General features: G+C 46.0%; 1 protein-coding gene across 1 annotated transcript; it reads right to left on the reverse strand.

The window, feature by feature from the left end:
• Positions 1 to 66: 66 nt before the first annotated feature.
• XAF1 (XIAP associated factor 1) lies at positions 67 to 14,485 on the reverse strand. Its single transcript, XM_081943136.1, has 8 exons — positions 14,230 to 14,485; positions 12,623 to 12,758; positions 9,349 to 9,405; positions 7,526 to 7,721; positions 5,263 to 5,330; positions 3,431 to 3,781; positions 2,695 to 2,761; positions 67 to 222 (listed from the first exon to the last, which is right to left on the reverse strand). The coding sequence occupies exons 1-8, from the start codon at positions 14,334 to 14,336 to the stop codon at positions 179 to 181; spliced, it is 1,026 nt and encodes a 341-aa protein (XP_081799262.1). The 5' UTR covers positions 14,337 to 14,485; the 3' UTR covers positions 67 to 178.
• Between the last annotated feature and the right edge of the window lie 4,073 nt (positions 14,486 to 18,558).

Consider the following 18,558-nt stretch of genomic DNA (forward strand, 5'->3'; position numbering starts at 1 on the left):
GACCCTTTTGCATTCCAAAGACTCTTTTGTTGTAAACTCGCAAATGGCACTCATGCTCAGTCTTGGTTGTGAACTGTAGCTCTTTTATTCTTAAAAAGGCAGATCAGGGTATTGCAAGGCACTTTACTGAACCCGATCCTGCTGGAACGAAAAGGGCCAGTTCAGCCGCTGAGAAAGGTCATTGCCAGCTACTTCCTTCTGGTGAGCTTTGCACGGATTCTCCTGCAATACAAAACGGGGAAAGAGAATATACTTTGGAACATGGCAGAGGGCAGCAGGGGACAATAGCTTTGGGCTGGGGAGGGGGAAAAATCTCAGGGGAAAGGGAATCATCTCCTCCTTGCCTCTTAGGATAACTCCCCCATGCACAAATTCATATCCTAAATGCATGCAGATTTTAAGGTCTTAACCTCTGTGGTTTATATGTGTATTTAGTAGCAGACCTTAAGGTTGGTGGTACCACTGCAGCCAGCCCCATTGTCCACTTAACAAAATAACAGAGTTGGAAGAAACCTTGGAGGTCTTTCAGTCCAGCCCCCTGTTTAAGCAGGAGTCCCTATATCCATGATGGAGAATTTATGGCACGCATGCCAGAGGAGCTGTGTGGGCACATGCGCCACCACCAGCTGCTCTTCTGATTTCCGGCATGCACATACATGCATGCCGGCCAGCTGGTCTTCACAGATGCCAGAAAACGGCCCCCAAAATGCCCCCCAAACAGGCTGTTTTTCAGGACCATTTTTCGGGCTATTTTCAGGCCATTTTGGGGGTCACAAACTGCTCAAAAATGCCCTGAAAAACACCCCCAAAGCAGACATGTGCAGACTGGCCAGCTTCCAGTGCTCCTGCACACGTGCTCGCTCACATACACACGCATTCTGGTTTGGGCACTTGATGCTGAAAAGGTTCCCCATCCCTGTTCTGTATCATTCTAGACAAGTAGCTGTCCAGATTCTTCTTAAAAACCTCCAGGGATGAAGCACCCACCACCCCTGAAGGCAAACTGTTCCACTGGTTACTTGTCCTTACTGCTAAGAAATTTCTCCTCAATTCTAGGCTGCTTCTCTCCTTGATTAGTTTTATTACCCCAGAGTACCCTCCCGTCCTCTGGAGCCTCCAGTGGAAGTATTTTGCACGAGGAGCTTAGTTAAGTATGAATTCCATCCTGTCGCCACCAAAGGGCCATTTTCAAACCAAGGGTGACCATGGGTGGCTCATAAGCCTTCCAAAACTGCTGAATGAAACCGATGCTCCACCTCCCAGTCTTCAAGCAGCTGCTTTATTTGGAAGGAGACAAAGCTGGCTCCATAGGACAACAAGGAGGTCTGGAGAGGCACAGAAGGAAGGCACCTGTTGAGAGGCTGGGGACGGAAGTCAATACGGCCAACCCCATATGCTGTTTTTAATTCCTTGTTCCTGGAGAAACAAACGAGTTGCTTCCTTGGTTTTGCCTGAGTGACACCAGGATTGTTCTTTTAACTTTGGTTGACAAGAGTTTGCTTTAAAAAAAAAAAAAACAGGTAGCCCTAAAAACATTGATTGCTAGCATTTTTCTTTTCTAATAAAGGTTTTGATTAGGATTGGACTGAACAGGGCCAGACCAGATTAGTTCTTAGATGGGAAACCACCAAGAAATACTAGTGTTGTACAGGTAGTACTCGATTTGCAACCACAATTGAGTCTACCAATTATGGTTGTTAAATCGTGTCAGTCATAACTCGGGTCACACACATGATGCAAGACAATCTTACTACAATTCTTGCAGTGCTTATTAATTGAATGGGGCGGTTGTTAAGTAAATGGCCATTAAGCAAAGCCATTGTTTACTATGGCTGGAAGCTGGAAGTAAATGCAAAAATGTTGTAAATTGAGGTCTGCAAATAGCCGTATATGTGGGCTGGTTACTGAGGATCCAAAATGTGGTCATGTGATCATGGGGGGGGGGGAGGCCATCAGAATTTCAGAACTGGGTTCTAAGTATTCGGGGGGGGGTTCCTCATAACTTTGGTCGCTAAGCAACAGGTTGTAAGTCAAAGACTATCAGTACGCTGGACTGTGAAATGTCAAAAATATATATTCTGGCAACCACTTGTATACGGCTGTGAGGAAAACAACTCTATAGACCTATTCATGAACAGCAGTAGCACTTAAATGTATACACTGCTCCACAGGGGTTTTCAGCACTCACTATGAGTGGTTTACAAATACCACCATATTGCCCCCAACAATCTGGGTCCTCATTTTTATCGACCTCGGAAAGATGGAAGGCTGAGTCAACCTTGAGCCAGTCAGGATCGAACTCCTGACAGTCGCAGAATTAGCCTGCAATACTGCATTTCTAGCCACTGTGCCACCATGGAAGTTACTAAGAATTTCTCTTTAAAATAGTTACTGGGGTCAATTGGGAAGTGAAAGTGAAATTCAAAGGGGAAATCACTCCCTGCAATGTCCATTTAACCCCTGTTGTTGTTCCAGTGGTGGCAGGACAGAGAAGCAGACGCTGCTGCCTCATTCTGAATCTCTTAGCAGTGCAGAAATATGGCAAGTACTCGGGTGGAATAGTGCAGCCTTTCTGAACAGATGGAGATACTTTCAACATTTGTATGATGTTCCCTGTTTTTTTTTAAAAGAAGCATGAATTGGTTTGAATAATTACTAGAGAGGGAAGGAGCAAACCAGAAATTATAACCATACCTTCTTTTTCCAAAAAGCGTGGGCTCTGTCGAATTGCTTGTAGGGAAGCTGCCCGCTGGCACTTTTTCTGAAATAGGAGTGAAATAAGGATGTCATGCATGACCTGAGGACATTTCAGCTATTGCAGCCTCTCTTCTTCTTCTTTTTTTTTGCCATGTCCTTTTTAAAGGCATTGTAGAGAAACTCAATTTCAAAAAGATCACTAAACTTGAATAATCGTTTTTGGTCAACATTTCCCTTCTCCCATCATTTTCTAAATATAGAGATTAATAGCAGGGGTGAAATGCTACCGGTTCACCTTGAACCGGTAGTAAAGAAATGCTACTGGTTTGGGTGAACTGGTATTTCCGATGATCAGCTGTGACAAGCGATTTATATTAGCTAAATCGCGTGGCACAGCAGATTTCCCCCCTCGCTGTTCTACTTACCTTTGCAGGCGCGCTCAGTAGCAGGCTCCGCCCACCCACCCAGACATCATCACGTCCGTTTTTGACACTCTGCGCATGCGCTCACATTTGCGAACCAGTAGCAAAGGTGAGAAGATTTCAACCCTGATTAATAGCCTGTTATGGCTAGGATTTCAGCTGTTTAGCAGCAAATGCCTGGGAGTTACACATAGCTTCCCCAAGAGGAGGAGGTCCCACCGCGAATTCTCCCCTGTAGCAGCTTCAGATATTATCCCGTTTTCCAAATGGCTCCCTTATTGCCACATTCCCATAGACTTCATCTTCCTCACCTCATGCTTCTGTAGGGTTGGGCTCGGAAGGAGGATGTTGCACTGGGAACATGTCAGCAGCTGGTCATACATGTCGTTGTGGGCCTGAGGCCCAGTGGAGGTCAGGATGGAGGCAAAGGCCTGGCAGCCAGATGTCTTTTTGCTTCTTGGAGACCTCAGAGATATTTTTTCGATAGAAGGCAGCTCTCTGTCCCTCCTCTTGGGGCGCACATCTTTGTCGGCCTTCATCTTCCAAGTAGGGGAAGGAGGAGCTGGAGTTGGAAGGCTCGGTGGAGATGGAGGAGACCGTGATCTTGCGGCAGAATGGGTGGCGAGAGCCCCCCGGAGCTCGGGAGTTGAAGTGCATTCGTTCTGTGGGTGAGAGAAAGGAAACATTTCAAAGAAGTCTTGGTTAATGTAGATTGAGTAGCTGTCATAAAAGGGTGAAGGATAACCAGGAGTGGGCTTCAAAAACTGCAGCAATGGGTTCGCTGCCCCGTTGCTGGGTGGGTGTGGTCATGGTAGGCATAGCCTAGTTGGCCTCTAGCACCATGGGGGAGGGGGGGTTTCACTCTCCCCAGTATCGAGAGGTTTTCTTCGAGCCTCCGGGAGGGCGAAAACTGCTTTTCCTGGCCTCCAGAGGCCCTTCGAAGGCCAGAAACAGGTCCATTTCCGGACTTCTAGAACCGTTTCCCCCCCCTTCTCGAGCCTCCGTGCGGACCCTGCACAATAGGCCGGGTGGAAACTCCTGGGATGGGTGTGGCCAGCCAGGGGTGGCATTTGGGGGTTCGCTGAACTGGGTAGAATCCTAGCTAGAGGATTGCCCAAACCCATGAGAACCCCTAGCAGCCCACCTCTGAATAACTCAGAAATGAATTGCCACAAGATACAGAGACAATATTTTGCTTTCTGATAAAACATCTTTCTCCTTTTCACCTAATTGGGTGAGAAAGATTTCCCCTTCTTCATGTCCAGCCCCAGAATTGGCCCTGACCCACAACAAAGGCCAAAGCTCAGTGGTTTGCATCCAGGCAGTCCTCGGTTCAAGATTGCAATTGTAGGGATAAAAGGTGAAGGGAAGCTTCCCCCCCTCCTCTGCACTAAACGTTTTTCTCTAGTTTTTAAAATTCTTTTATGGTCAGCTTCACTAAAGGTTTCCATTTCAGTTTATTTAAATTATGGTCTCTTTTGTTTTTCTGATTTTAATTTCTAATCATTTGAAATCTCCCTACAAACCTTTAGTAATTGAGTCAATTGGAAACATCAATCAGATAAAATCAGAAAAGGACAAACTATACCTACATAGACCTCAGCACTTTTGAAAACACATGTAACTTTGTTTGTTTGTTTGTTTATTTGTTCGAACTTCTTAACCACCCATTTGCCTTGGAGAAATCTTCGTTCTTAGATTCATAGTTCTTGAATTCATTTACTGGGCACTTATATTATGAACCATAAATTAAATTTACTGAAGATGCTGGGCGATAAAATCATAGAACAATGTTAAAACCAATAGTGTTTTTATATCCTGCAAATGCAGCTACTTCAGCTTTAACTGTGACAGTTAACATAAAAATATAGCTAGTATTTTCATAAAATTGCCTGTTCATCTTTGGCAGTAAAATTACCACTACTGAATTGAATACAAAGATCAGCTGTTCAAAAGTATTACTGGAAGCTCAAGAGATAGATTATCATCCACAACACGTTCCACTCTAACCATGACACAAAAGAACACAACAAGGCTTGGAGTAAGTATGCTGGTCTCTTGTGAGTCCACCGATCACTAACAAAACCTCCAAATGTTTGATTACCAGTCACTTCCACTGCTACAAGAAGGCCAATTTTCTTACCAGATGGCGTAGATATTGATCTGCTGGAAACCAATTGTTACACTGCTGGCATAAATTTGTTTTGGAACCTAAAGGGGAGATGTAGAAGACAATAATCAGTCCCAATATTCTGATCAAAGAGCTGTAAAAAGTTTTCAGACTGGTCAGTGCCCCTTCCAACAGCCTCTGATTGGCCAAAATCACCTAGAATCCTAGACACAGGTTTAGCAAGGGAAGAGAATGAATGAATGGTGGTTTGCTCCTACCGTCGCTACTGGTACGCTGATCGCAGTCTGTCCGTGCACATGCCTGATGTGCGCTGCGCACGCATGCGCAATCCACCACCCCTGCGACACCCAGCTGCTTGTCGGGGCCCGCGCAGGCTCTGCACGCTGTGCCCACATGTGCAGTGTGCCTTTTGGCATAAATACAGCTATAGAGTACGTACGGGTGGGTGGGCCAAATGAGCCACCGTACCAGTAAGCTCTCAGCTGCTCCAGGCCACTACCGGTATGGCCGAACTGGTCACGACCGACAGCAACCCACCCACCACTTACTCATCCATCCATCCATCCATTTTGTCCCTCTCTTAAATTTCCTAGGATAAATTTGGAAATACTGAAGCTTAGAAATAGGTGGTAGTACCCCGGTTTTAGCCAAATCAACATTATGTTCATAAAGCACGTTAAATCTCTGATCAACTCTTATTTTTACCTAGACACAGCGTAAATGCTAAGCCTTAACAAGACATAACATTGCATTCATGCAACATTTGAGCAACTAAAACAATCATATCAATACCTTAACATCACACAAGAGTAAGGCAATGATTAATAGGGCACCTGCACTGTAGCCAGTCAAATCAGTTAACACAACTTGATTCCTAGAATTTTAAAAAATAACTCTAGGTAAAGGAGGGCAAAATTTAAATCTGGTGCTAAGAGATTAGCTAATACTGTAGTTGGCAATTACTAGAAGAAAACAAGCTTCCCGGGACTGTCTTTCAGTCCTAAGCAAGGAACAAGATGTGCTTTCATGGAGTCTGAGCATGCAAAGTGATACCTATGTGCAAGCCATGCTCTGCAACAGTGTCACAACACAGGAATTGAAATGAAGGGGTTGTCCAGTGATGTTACTGATGCGTAGAGATTGCTAGACTTCGCCCGGCTTTGCTACAGACAACCCCTTGGATATTCTGAACTACAAATTATTCAACCTCATTGCAGCTTTCCCTAAATACTTATAATTTCCTTAATCCTCATTCTAGTTTCCAGGGAGGAATGTGGCATTCCTGGGGAGCTTAGTTTTTATTCTGCCCCTTTCCAATCGCTAAATGTCTAATCTAAGAACAGAGAACAAGCTTATTTATTTGATTGAGTGATTACCAGCATTTATTTATTAGTGGAGAAAGTTCTTCTTGTGAACTGTTAGAACAAACCAGGATCTATGGTAAATTGAAAACATGGGTTCCTGTTAGTGGCTTGAATTCAGCAGGAGCCCATGTTAGAGGATGTGCTTTCAAACATAAGGAGAGTGGTGAATGAGTTCTGCGCAACAATGTCATGTGTCTCCCCCCCTTTTAAAAGACTGGGTTCATTATGTGACACTTTGGATGCAGATTATAGGCTCAGTGCAGCTGTCAGGATATGCTAACAGATGTTCATTACATCTGAGGTAAAAGCTAGATTCAGAAATACACGAGAATAGAAATGCCTGACTCCTATCTAAAATTCATTTTGAAGAGATGAAGTCACAAGAGAGAAAGAGAGATGGGGAAAGGAAGGTCATTTTTATCTTTCATTTCACTAATCATAAGATAAAGGTTCCCCTCGCACATGTATGCTAATCGTTCCCAACTCTAGGGGGCGGTGCTCATCTCCATTTCTAAGCCAAAGAGCCAGCGCTGTCCGAAGACGTCTCCATGGTCATGTGGCCAGCATGACTAAACATCGAAGGCGCACAGAATGCTGTTACCTTCCCACCAAAGGTGGTTCCTATTTTTCTACTTGCATTTTTACATGCTTTTGATCTGCTTGGTTGGCAGAAGCTGGGACAAGTAACGGAAGTTAACTCTGTTAGGCTTCATCGTTAGGGATTCGAACCACCGAACTGCTGACCTTTCTGATCGACAAGCTCAGCGTCACTAATCATAGGCCAGGGGAAAAACAGACACAGCTCCTAGATGCAAAAAGATGGGGCAATCTCCATCAATTCCCAGGTTGCATTGATGGGGAGGGAGAATGGACAAAGCTAGCAAGGATAGCTACAGGTGCGTGAAACTCACCAGGGGCCCTCAGTCTATTGCCTGTTTGGCAGGTGAGCTTGTGTCCCTCTTGGGCTTTGTGCATGACATATTTGCCACAATCCCAACACATGGTGGTGCGGCTGCCACATGCATCCAGGTGAGTTTGCAGCTTATGGAATGGCAGCTCCAGCTCGCAGAAGTGGCATTTAACGGAGCGTTCTTGGCATTCTTCAGCCTGCAGGGGTGGGAAGAACAAAGGACCCAAAGTTCAGTCTTTGCAGTTGTGTTTAAGGCCTCAGAGCTTGCAGGAGGAACCTTGGACAGTCGGAATTAGCGATGGAGCACAGGAGGTGTGGATGACACCTTGCCTTATGTGATGTCTTGTACATTGCAGAAACCCCAGTCTGCACAAAGTCATACATTTTTATCCCACCTCTATTACTGTTATAATAACTCAGGGCAATGAGCATGCATTATATTCCTTTCTCCTCCTATTTTCCCCATAGCAACCACCCTGTGAGCAGGGATAGGCTGCTGGGGGTTTGAGAGAACCTCTAACTAAGATTCTGTGCAGTTCGGAGAACCCCCAAATCCCACTCTTGGCTGGTCCCACCCACCCTGCCCCTCACAGGAGTCCCCATGCGGCTCGTTTTGGATGCAGGTAAGTGCAGGGCACGCACAGAAGCTCGGGGAGGGCAAAAAATGGGCCTACCAGAAGTTCAGGAAGACCAGAAACTGGCCTGTTTCCAGCCTCCAGAGGGCCTCTGGACCCTGGTGAGGCCGTTTTTGCCCTCCTGGAGGCTCGAGAAAAGCCTCCCGAGCCTGGGAAAAGCAAACACCGCCGCCGTAGTGCAGGAGGCCGGCTAGGCCACACCCACTATGGCCACACCCACCCAACGCCCGGGCAGCAAATGTCTTGCTAAAATTTTTGAAGCCCACCCCTGCCTGTGAGGTAGTTTGGGCTCAAGAGTGACTGGTCGAAAGTCACCTGGATAGCTTTCATGCCTAAGGTGGGACAAGAACTCTTGATCTCCCACTTTCTAGCCTGGTGCCTCAACCACTACACCAAACTGCTCTTGTCTGTTTTCTGGGTTCCCCCAATGCATGAAATATGTACTGACCAAAGAGGCAGAATTCCCATAAAATGCTAGCCTATAAAAACTCTCTAGGCTCCTACATTCTCAGTTGCTTTCTGTGATTAACATGAAACTGTACTAGGCATGCGCAAATGCTTTCACACTAAGTAACAAGCCTGGTGTACTGCTCCGTAATGTACGAAATGGACACCCATCAGAAACAACAGAAACATCCTCTCACCTATTCACTTCATTTTTTATTAAATGTATGGACCACCCACCTCTTGGCATTTAGAGCGTTAACACAACTACATGAGTTAAAGATTCCAGGGCACAAGACAATATCACAGTTACTATTAATGACATCTCATTTCACCCCCAAACTTTCTGGTCTGTCGTTCCAGGAGGCTACTCCAGATAGGCTACTCCAGTTAGGCTACTCCGTTCTTGTTTCAGAGTGAAACTGTTTCAAAGAAGAGTGCTACCACTCAGAAGCAGCATTTCTGGTCTCTGTCCTTCCCAAATTGCTACTACAAGCCAATTCACCTGGGAAGGTTGATTCTTATTGGAGACGGTAGTTCTGAAGTTACCTAGGAGCCAGTTCTATAAGAGCTTGATGGCATTTCATTTCCATTGTGAAAATGAGATATTGTAATGACTATATTTCCGCTCACATCAGTCCACACATCGTAAGTGAACTCAAGGAAGACACTGTTCTTCCCAGCACAGGGACCTTAACCCATCCCACAAACCTTGTGCAAAGGCAGGGACAGATGTCCACCTTACCTCATGGTGCTCCAGCAGATACTGTTGCATCATCTGGTGACAGAGTGTGCACCTGACCTGGAAGAGGGAAAGGGAGGATGGAAAACAGGCAATCAGTTGCTTTACCCAAAGACACAAACACCCACTGGAAGCCAAGACGGCAGGACACAGCACTGATCTGCTCCAAAGACGTTGGGATTTTGCCAAAGAGCATGTTTTGTTTGGTAAACATTTTATTGGTTGCTTGCAATGTTCAGCTCATTGATGGATGTACATGCATGTTTTGGAGACGATCATGGAAAGGCAAGGTACATGAAGGTTACTTTTAGATAAATTAGCTTTATAAATGAAAGCTGAAGAGTTTTCCTTCTAGACAGGATTTAGGAAGAATAGGGCTAGGTGATGATGGTGCTCTCAATCAATTATCTATTGATTTTCTGGGTCAACCTCAATGGTAATAAACCATTGCAAATATGCATCTACTGTATAGAGAATCATGTCCATTCCCACATTGTCTTCCCTCTGCAAGCTTTCAGAAAACTATCTTCTGCCGCAGTGGTTAGAATGCAGTACTGCAGGCTACTTCTGGTGATCACTGTCTGCAAGCAGGCTGCCAGCCGTTTGGTAGTTCGGGTCTCACCGACTCAAGGTTGACACAGCTTTCCATCCTTCCGAGGTCGGTAAAACGGGGATCCAGATTGTTGGGGGAAATATGCTGACGCTGTAAACCTCTTACAGAGGCGCTGTAATGCACTGTGAAGCAGTATCGGGGGTGGGTTCCTACCAGTTCTAACCTCTTCTATAGAAGAAGTTCCACAAATCTACAGTGCCGTTTAGAACCGGTTCCAGCTCCCTCCCCCCACCCGTCCGCACATCATCAAGATGAAGAGCGAGAGGAGGAATTCTGGGAGTTGAAGTCCACAAGTCTTAAAGCTGTCAAGTTTGAACACCCCTGAGGGTTTTTTCCCTAAAGGGTTAGGGGTGCAAGGGTCTTGTAACTTGACAGCTTTAAGACTTGCGTGCTTCAATGCCAGAGTTTCTGAGCCAACATTTTGGTTGCTAAGCAAGAGCGTTGTTAAGTGAGTTTCACCACATTTTACAAGTTGGCCACACCCACCCAGTCACATGACTGCCAAGCCACTCCCACCCGGTCACATGGCTGGCAAGCCACTCCCACAAAGCAGGCGACACCTACAGAAGAGGTTCTAAAAAATTTTGAAACCCACCACTGAGCGGTATATAGCTGTATTTTTCAGAGTATAAGACGCTCCGGAGTATAAGATGCACATTAGTTTTTGGGGAGGAAAACAAGAAAAAAAATCTGCCTCTGCCTACCAGCATCCATCAGTATTCATCTGGCTAGCGTCCTTACTGCAAACAGCCTGGTCAGCTTCAGCATGTTATCGCAGCCTGATTCAGCACGTGTATCTGATGTGTGGTTGGATCGGCCTCCCGAAATATCGCCAATCAGCTGTTCAAGGCTGTGGGGATCGCCACAGCCCATCGCCATCTCCACCTGTCATATTTTTGGCCACCGTGCATCGTATTTTCGGCATCCACACGCTCTGTTTTAGATGCCACAGCAGATCGCCGCCGATCACCCCCTCCGCACGTCGCATTTTCGGCCTCTGCACACCCTGTTTTTGGCCTCTGCGCATCGTGTTTTTGGCCTGTTCCAGGAGGCAGGGATTGCCACTGCCGATCCCCGCCACCTGGAACCGGTGGAAAACGCTAAGTGCGGAGGCCAAAAATGGGGCCTGCAGAGGCCGAAAACGTGATGTGAGGAGGCAAAAATGGCAGAAAAGTGGGGGGCCAGTGGGTGGGCGGGGCTTCAGCAACATTCAATGTATAAGACACACTGCAATTTCCACCCACTTTTAGTCGGGGAAGTGTGTCCTATACTTTGAAAAATACAATAAGTCTGTGCTATTGCTATCCATCATTGCATTCATTTCTCCAGATCTGGCACTCACAACAAGGAATAGAATAGAATAGAATAGAATGAGTTGGAAGGGACTTTAGAGGTCTTCTAGTCCAACCCCCTGCCTAGGCAGAAACCCTATACCGTTTCAGACAAACAGTTATCCAACATCTTCTTAAAGACTTTCAGTGTTGGAGCATTCACAACCTCTGGAGGCAAGTTGTTCCACTGCTTAGAAGTATGAATCTCTCTCCCCCACCTCAAATTCTGTAAAACCTGCAGCAGTGATAGTCCATGAATCCACCCCACCCACAAAAGAAACTATTCCAATAGGTAACCAGTGCCAATGCTTTGTCAGTGGGAAGTGAAGAGCAAAAGTGACAAAACTGTTGCAGGAAGACATGCCGGGAGGGGGAGAGGGATGGAGGCTAGAATGTAAACCTATCAAGCCAGCCCTGCTCTTACAAGACCCGAAGCTCCAAACTTGCATAGAAAGAACTCTTCCTTTCAATGGGGAAATGGTGGTCCAGCACCCTGTAGGAAGTTAAAACCCACCCCTCTCCTAGAAAAATGAAATATCCTGGGAAGTATTGAAAAGGCAGAATATTATATTTCCTTGGATAAAAAATGGAGAAACATGTTTTTGGTCAGGAAACAGACTCACTATTAATAGCTTCCACCTTTGTCAATGGGCCATTTTAAAAAAAGCCTGAGCTAGTCTACTCTACACAGGTAAGGTAGGATTAGCCTTCCACAGAAACTCACCACAGTGCGCCTGGGAAGAAGCAATGCTCGACCAAAATTGGACTCAAAGCACAACCTAAAGAGTTGTCCCTGCATGGCCCCATGGGAGTCTGACAACCAATCCGAATACAAGCTCAAGATCAAAGGCCAGAGAGGGCATAAAGCCAGGAACTTTCAGCATCTCTGCCCCTTTTTCTTCTTTACTCAACATCTGGAAGCATGTGATTCCCCCTTTTTCTGTTCAGGAACTCAAGCCATGTGATCCTGTCCACCATTAAACCATCTTCCCAAGCAGCCTCCATGTTTCCAGTGTCTTTTCCCCCACTTGGAGTTGAACCCAGGTGGACATTTCTTCCAACAACCCTGCCCCCAAACAATGCAAAACTCTTAAGCTGTTTCACATACAGGTACTTGACCTATAACCATTTGTTTAGCCACCGAAAATATAACGTACAACTGGTCCTCGCACAACTGTCTCAGTATCCCCACTGATCAAAATTCAGGCGGTTTGGCACCCAGCATGTAATATAAACACAAACTCTCATCAGACCATGTTCCTGTTGCACCTTAGATACATCAGCCCACGGATTGCCTCCTGTCGAAGGTTAGCAAAGAAAAGACCTTCCCTACCTGTTGGTGGGCCATGGCAAGATGCTCTTTCACGTCCTTTGAAGCAACCAGTTCCTCACACTTGGGACAGACAGCAAGAAACCGCATGCAATGCGCTTCATGGAGGGAGAAGTTCACTGCAGCCACATCCCTCTTGCTAGGAAGAGAAGCGGGGGGAAACAGCCATTGGAAAGGTCATCAATATGCCTGAAGCTTTGATTTTGGTAAAAAGAGTGATATAAACCGACCAATTCTTTTTTTTTTTACTCCTTGCAACTGTGGGAAGTTAGCACCCACCCCTCCCTCTCCTAGAGAGGTGAAATATTTTGGGAAATATTAAGCGGAGTATTATATCTCCCTGGATGAGAAAAGGAAAAATATGTTTTAAAGACAAAGCAGCTCCTTTTAGCTTCCTGCTACCCCCCCCCCCACCTTTGTCAATGGGCCATTAAGGCCTGAGCCAGTCTATTCTACATAACAAAGATCTACCTACTTCAGGCAGAGCCTTAATAGGAATCCCAGAGCCCTTTCATTATATCACGACCCAGCAAGGCTCAACCAAACCTGGGACTCAAAAGACAGACAGCCTACAAAGTTAGCTTTGACCCCCGCCCCCTGGGCGTCTGACCACCAATCAGAACACATTTCTTGTACAGGAACAGGAAACTCTAAGGTGGGGCCCAAGAGTGGGTATAAAACTCTCAGCATCTGTCCCCTTTTTTCTTCTTCTTCACCCGACATCTTCAAGGCATGTGATCTTGTCTACCATTAAAAACCATCTTTCCAAGCAGCCGCCCTGTTTCCAGTGTCTTTCTTCCCACTTGCAACTGAACCCAGAAGGTTATTTCTTCTAACAAAACCCAGTGGAATGTTGGAAATAAATTAATACCCAGGCTTGAGTTTTGCTAATTCTTATAAAACTGGACAGAATGGGGTATTTGGTATTATGGATCACCAGCAAAAGGGGAAAAAAGGAATTTGAAAATGGACCAGAATCAACTGAAGCTGTAGAGAAAAATACAGGAAGTCCTTGATTTACTGAGCCATTCAAAGTTGCAACGGTGCTGAAAAAAGTGACTTCTAACTGATTTTCGTGTTTATGACCATCGCAGCATCCCTTTGGTCATATGATCGAAATTTGGATGCTTGGCCACACCGATTTATATTTATGACGGTTGCAGTGCCCCGTGTGATGACAAGCAAAGCCAAGGAGGAAGCCAGATTTACTTAATAACCACGTTACTAACTTAACAGCTGCAACGATTCACTTACCAACTACATCAAGAAAGATTGTAAAATGGAGCCAAACTGACTTAGTGAAACATTTGTTGTTTCACTTAGCAAAATAAATATTGGCTCTATAAGTCAAGGACTATCTGTATATATGGCTGGCTGGAGAATTCTGGGAGTCCACATATCTTAAAGTTGCTGAGGTTGAGTTTAGTGGCTGGACTTCCCACATCACTCCTGCCCAACTTCCAAAAGTCATTTCTCCTCCCTCTAGCCTGCCCCCCCCAACAGCTTCTGGAACGACCTTTGCAGAAACAAAACACATCTGCCTCTCTAGCTACTGCTCTGATGGTAGAAGCCTATGTGAGAAGTTGAGATTAGCATTGAGGCTTTCCTACCAGTTCTTGCAGATGCGTCTCTCCTCTTCCATTTCTCCGCTCGGACTCCCTCCATCTTTCACTTTCATTTCTGCAATCTGGATCGGCGGAAACGAAACTGAAAACATCTGCCTGCCTGTGGCACATCCCTTTTGCTGCTGCAAAAGAAACTGGACGAACAGCCAGGATTTCTTTTTCCTCCAAAGACTGGGGGGTCCTCCCCCCTCCCGGGAGTCCTCCCCTCCGCCGTCCCGGCAGATCTCCCAACGCCCGCAGCTAAGCGGAATCAACAAAGTAATGAAATGTTTTTATCTTTGTAAACATATTTGAAAAATGTTCTCTCAAACTTGAGAAGCCACTAGAGGGCAGCAGAACTCCTCTTTTTAACCTTCCTATTCCCATCACCAAGGCCCAGAGACACCAACTCGCTAGATCTGCTCTCACGTTACAGCAGGGAAAGTACCTCGCAAGCAGCAGGTGGTGGGACAGGCTAGATGGGACGTTCCTCTCGTGGGGACTACCCAGTCCCCTCTCTTAGAAGAGGACAGGCATTTTACGGAACTGGGTAGCTGCTTTTTGAAGCAGGAAACCTTACTCTTGCGAAGTCGTTTGCTTCTATGGGTGTAATGGGAAGGTGAGGGGGAAATCCCACCCGTCCTTTTTCCAAGGTGGCTAAGTCTGTAGAGATTCTCAGTCATCCAGGTCAGCAGTCACCAACTGGTGGTCCATGGACCACTGGTGGTCTGCGAGAAAATTTTGGTGGTCCGCAGAAAAATTATTTGCATTTTTTATATTGCACTAAATCAGGGGTCCTCAAACTACGGCCCCTGGGATGGATACGTGCAATAAATATTTGTGTTGCTGCAGAGAGTCTCCCCCTTTGGGGTCTTATTGTACGGTTCGGAGGGGGGCAGGAATTCCGACTTGGGGTCTGCTTCGCCCTTCTGGTGCAGGGCTTTGGGCGAAGGCTGGGGGGAAGTGCTGGTGGTGGTGAAGAGCCGGAGGGCCTCATTCCAGTGGGACTGCATCATGGCCTGGAACTGGCTGACTATCTCAGCCTACTGAGCCTCCAGGAGCTGGCACCTGGCCTTGTACTCCTACGGGTCTTCTTTCTGCTTAGAAAGCCTATGCTCGTAGTCCTCAGTGAGGTGCTTCTGCTGAGCCTCCTTCTCGGTCAGATCCAATTTGAACAGAGCCAGCTGTTTTGCCAACTCTTTCTCATAGTGGCTGCTTAGCTCCAGGAACTGCTTCCTTTTGGGGCCCTAAGGAGCCCGGGAGGGCAGGCAAGTAGAAGGTGGCAAGGCACCCCTTGACGTGAGTGACATCAAGTTGGCAACCCCCACCCAGCCACATGACCACCTTGCCACACCCACCCACCCACTCATCAAGCAGATTATATTAGCGGCCCACGGGATTTAAGATTATGAATTTAGTGGTCCCTGAAGTCTGAAAGGTTGATGACCCCTGATCCAGGTCATGGCTGGCCCAAAGGTGCTTTTTCTGGAGGCAACTGGACTTCCTTGCTTTTTCTTTCGAAGACATTTCGCTTCTCATCCAAGAAGCTTTCTCAGCTCTTCCATTTCCCACCGTCCTGTCAGAGCTGAAGAAGCTTCTTGGATGAGAAGCGAAATGTCTTCAAAAGAAAAAGCGAGGAAGTCCAGTTGCCTCCAGGAAAAGCACCTTTGGGCCAAGGTGCTAAGCGTAAGGTCAACCTTACCCAGCACGTTGGCTTGTACATACATCCCTTCGACCGATCCGCTCTCACAGGGAGGGGCTCCTCCGGGTGCCGTCCACGAGGCAGTGCCAGCGGGCGACGCCCAGGAGTAGGGCCTTCTCTGTGATGGGCCCGACCCTCTGGAATGACCTCCCCCGTGACATCAGAACAACCACTGATCTCCGCTCCTTCCGTAAGATGCTCAAGACCCACCTGTTTAGTTTAGCGGGCCTAGCCTAATCCCGATCTAGTCCCTCAATTCTGTACTTTTAAATTTTTGGGGTTGTTTTAAGCTAATTTTTAACTTTTATTACCCTGTACAGCCTTATTGTTTAATTGGTTTTTAAGTGTATCTATTTTATATTAGGTTTTAATGTGGTGTCTGTACACCGCCCCGAGTCCCTTCGGGGAGAGGGGGCGGTCTATAAATTTAATAAAATAAATAAAATAAATAAATTGTAAGACCTGTGTACCGTTTCATTTAAAATGGCAAGATCTCTAATGGTTAATCAATGGTTAATTAGTGGTTTCTCAGCTCAGCAACGTTTAAGTGGTGTGGACTTCAACTCCTAGAATTCCCTAGACAGCAGCATGAAGTCCACACATCTTAACGTTGGTGAGCTGAGAAATACTATTCTCCTATATAAGATTTTCCTTATTTGCAGTTTCTATTGATCCAACAGTGCCTGGCGACTCCCAATATTTTGCTTTGATGATGTAATGTTGTCCTCCTCCAAGGTGGAAGTAGTCTTACATCGATGAAGCAAGATGCTTTCCTTCTTAAATCACCATACACCATTGACTGTAAGTTTAATAGTGGATGTCTCAGCCTTCATCATTCCTTGATAGATTCCTGGAGGTAGGTGGGTTTCAATTCTTAATAGGAAGGAAAACACCCAGTGGCTATTCATTAGTCAGTCAGCCTCCTCTATATATTCTCATCCTTTGCTTCTTGTCCTGCCTTAGATGCTTTGAAGAATAGCTTGACTCAATCACCCATTGCTTCTTATTCTGCCCTCAGGTGCTTTGGAGAATAGCTTGACTCCCTCTTCTTTGTGGCAACCCCTGAGATATTGGAACAATGCTATCATGTCTCCCCTAGTCCTTCTTTCTCTTAAGCTAGACATATGCAGTTCCTGCAACCGTTCTTCATATGTTTTAGCCTCCAGTCCCCTAATTATCTTTCTTGATCTTCTCTGCACTCTTTCTAGAGTCTCAGCATCTTTTTTACATCATGGTGACCAAAATTGAATACAGTATTCCAAGTGTGGCCTTACCAAGGCATTATAAAGTGATATTAACACTTCACGTGATCTTGATTCTATCCCTCTGTTGATGCAGCCTAGAACTGTGTTGGCTTTTTTGGCAGCTGCTGCACACAGCTGGCTCATATTTAAGTGGTTGTCCACTAGGACTCCAAGATCCCTCCCACAGTTACTACTATTGAGCAAGGTACCACCTATACTGTACCTGTGCATTTCGTTGTTCTTGCCTAAATGTAGAACCTTACTCCTTTCACCGTTGAATTTCATTTTGTTATTCAACGGTGAAAAAAGTCAGGTTCTACTTCCTGAGATACAGCACGTATATCCCCAATGCACAAAGCTATATCATTCTTATATTTCACAACAGACAGATCTGAAGCTTGTGCAGATCTGTCCTGATAAATCTGTTGGCTTTTAAAATGCCAGAAAGCTCTCTGGATTTTTTTGCAGTGGCTGATCAGTCCCTGCCCTCCCTTTTGAAATGTTAATCATAACCATTGTTCCTAAAAGGAGCCGAGGCTTCCCAAAGAATTAATCAACTCTCTGTCGAAAAGACCTTAGGGTCCAGGATGAGATTCCTCAGCAGATTTCCTCTACTCTGAAGGAGGGTCCAACTAGGAGAATTATGCCTGTTGGGACCAATTCAATCCCACAACGCTGGGATTGTTCAGGTTCTGGGTTGCAACAAGAGCCAAACCTCAGCTATTCAGCTAAGGTCACCCAACAGCTCTGGAGATTTTTTTCTGAACTTACCCGTCCTTGGGCCCCTTAGGATGTCTGGACCAGCCCCAAGAGAGCAAATAATGTTTTTATAGCTCATCACCTTGTCCTCTAGCAATGTAACAATGGTTCTTGCTGAATCAACCAATCATGACTCTAGGATTCAACCAGCCTGTCACTCAGCAGCCATTGAAGGGTGGTCTTTTAAAGAGTGGTCCACTTTCTCATGCAACAGTAGAGGGATTTACCAGGTCAGGGCTCTCCAATCTTAGCAACTCTTAAGACTTGTGGATTTCAACTCCCAGAATTCCTCAACCAGCTTTGCTCAGACAGGGAAAACCTCTCATACATTAAGCTGAACCCATATATCTCACTTCACCCGGATATTGAATTATGCCATTTGGGGAGCTTCAGGGCGGTGGTGAAATTCATTTTTTTTCACTACCGGTTCTGTGGGCGTGGCTTGGTGGGCGTGGCGAAGGGGTAGGATATTGCAAAATCTCCATTCTTTCCCCACTCGGGGGCCAGCCAGAGGTGGTATTTGCCGGTTTGCCAAACGACTCAAAATTTCCGCTGCCGATTCTCCAGAACCTGTCAGAACCTGCTGAATTTCACCCCTAGTTCAGTGATATATTCCACTTAAACTAGCCA

The sequence above is a fragment of the Natrix helvetica genome (genome assembly GCF_964273705.1).
Source record: "Natrix helvetica genome assembly, chromosome: 2".
Classification (NCBI taxonomy): domain Eukaryota; kingdom Metazoa; phylum Chordata; class Lepidosauria; order Squamata; family Natricidae; genus Natrix; species Natrix helvetica.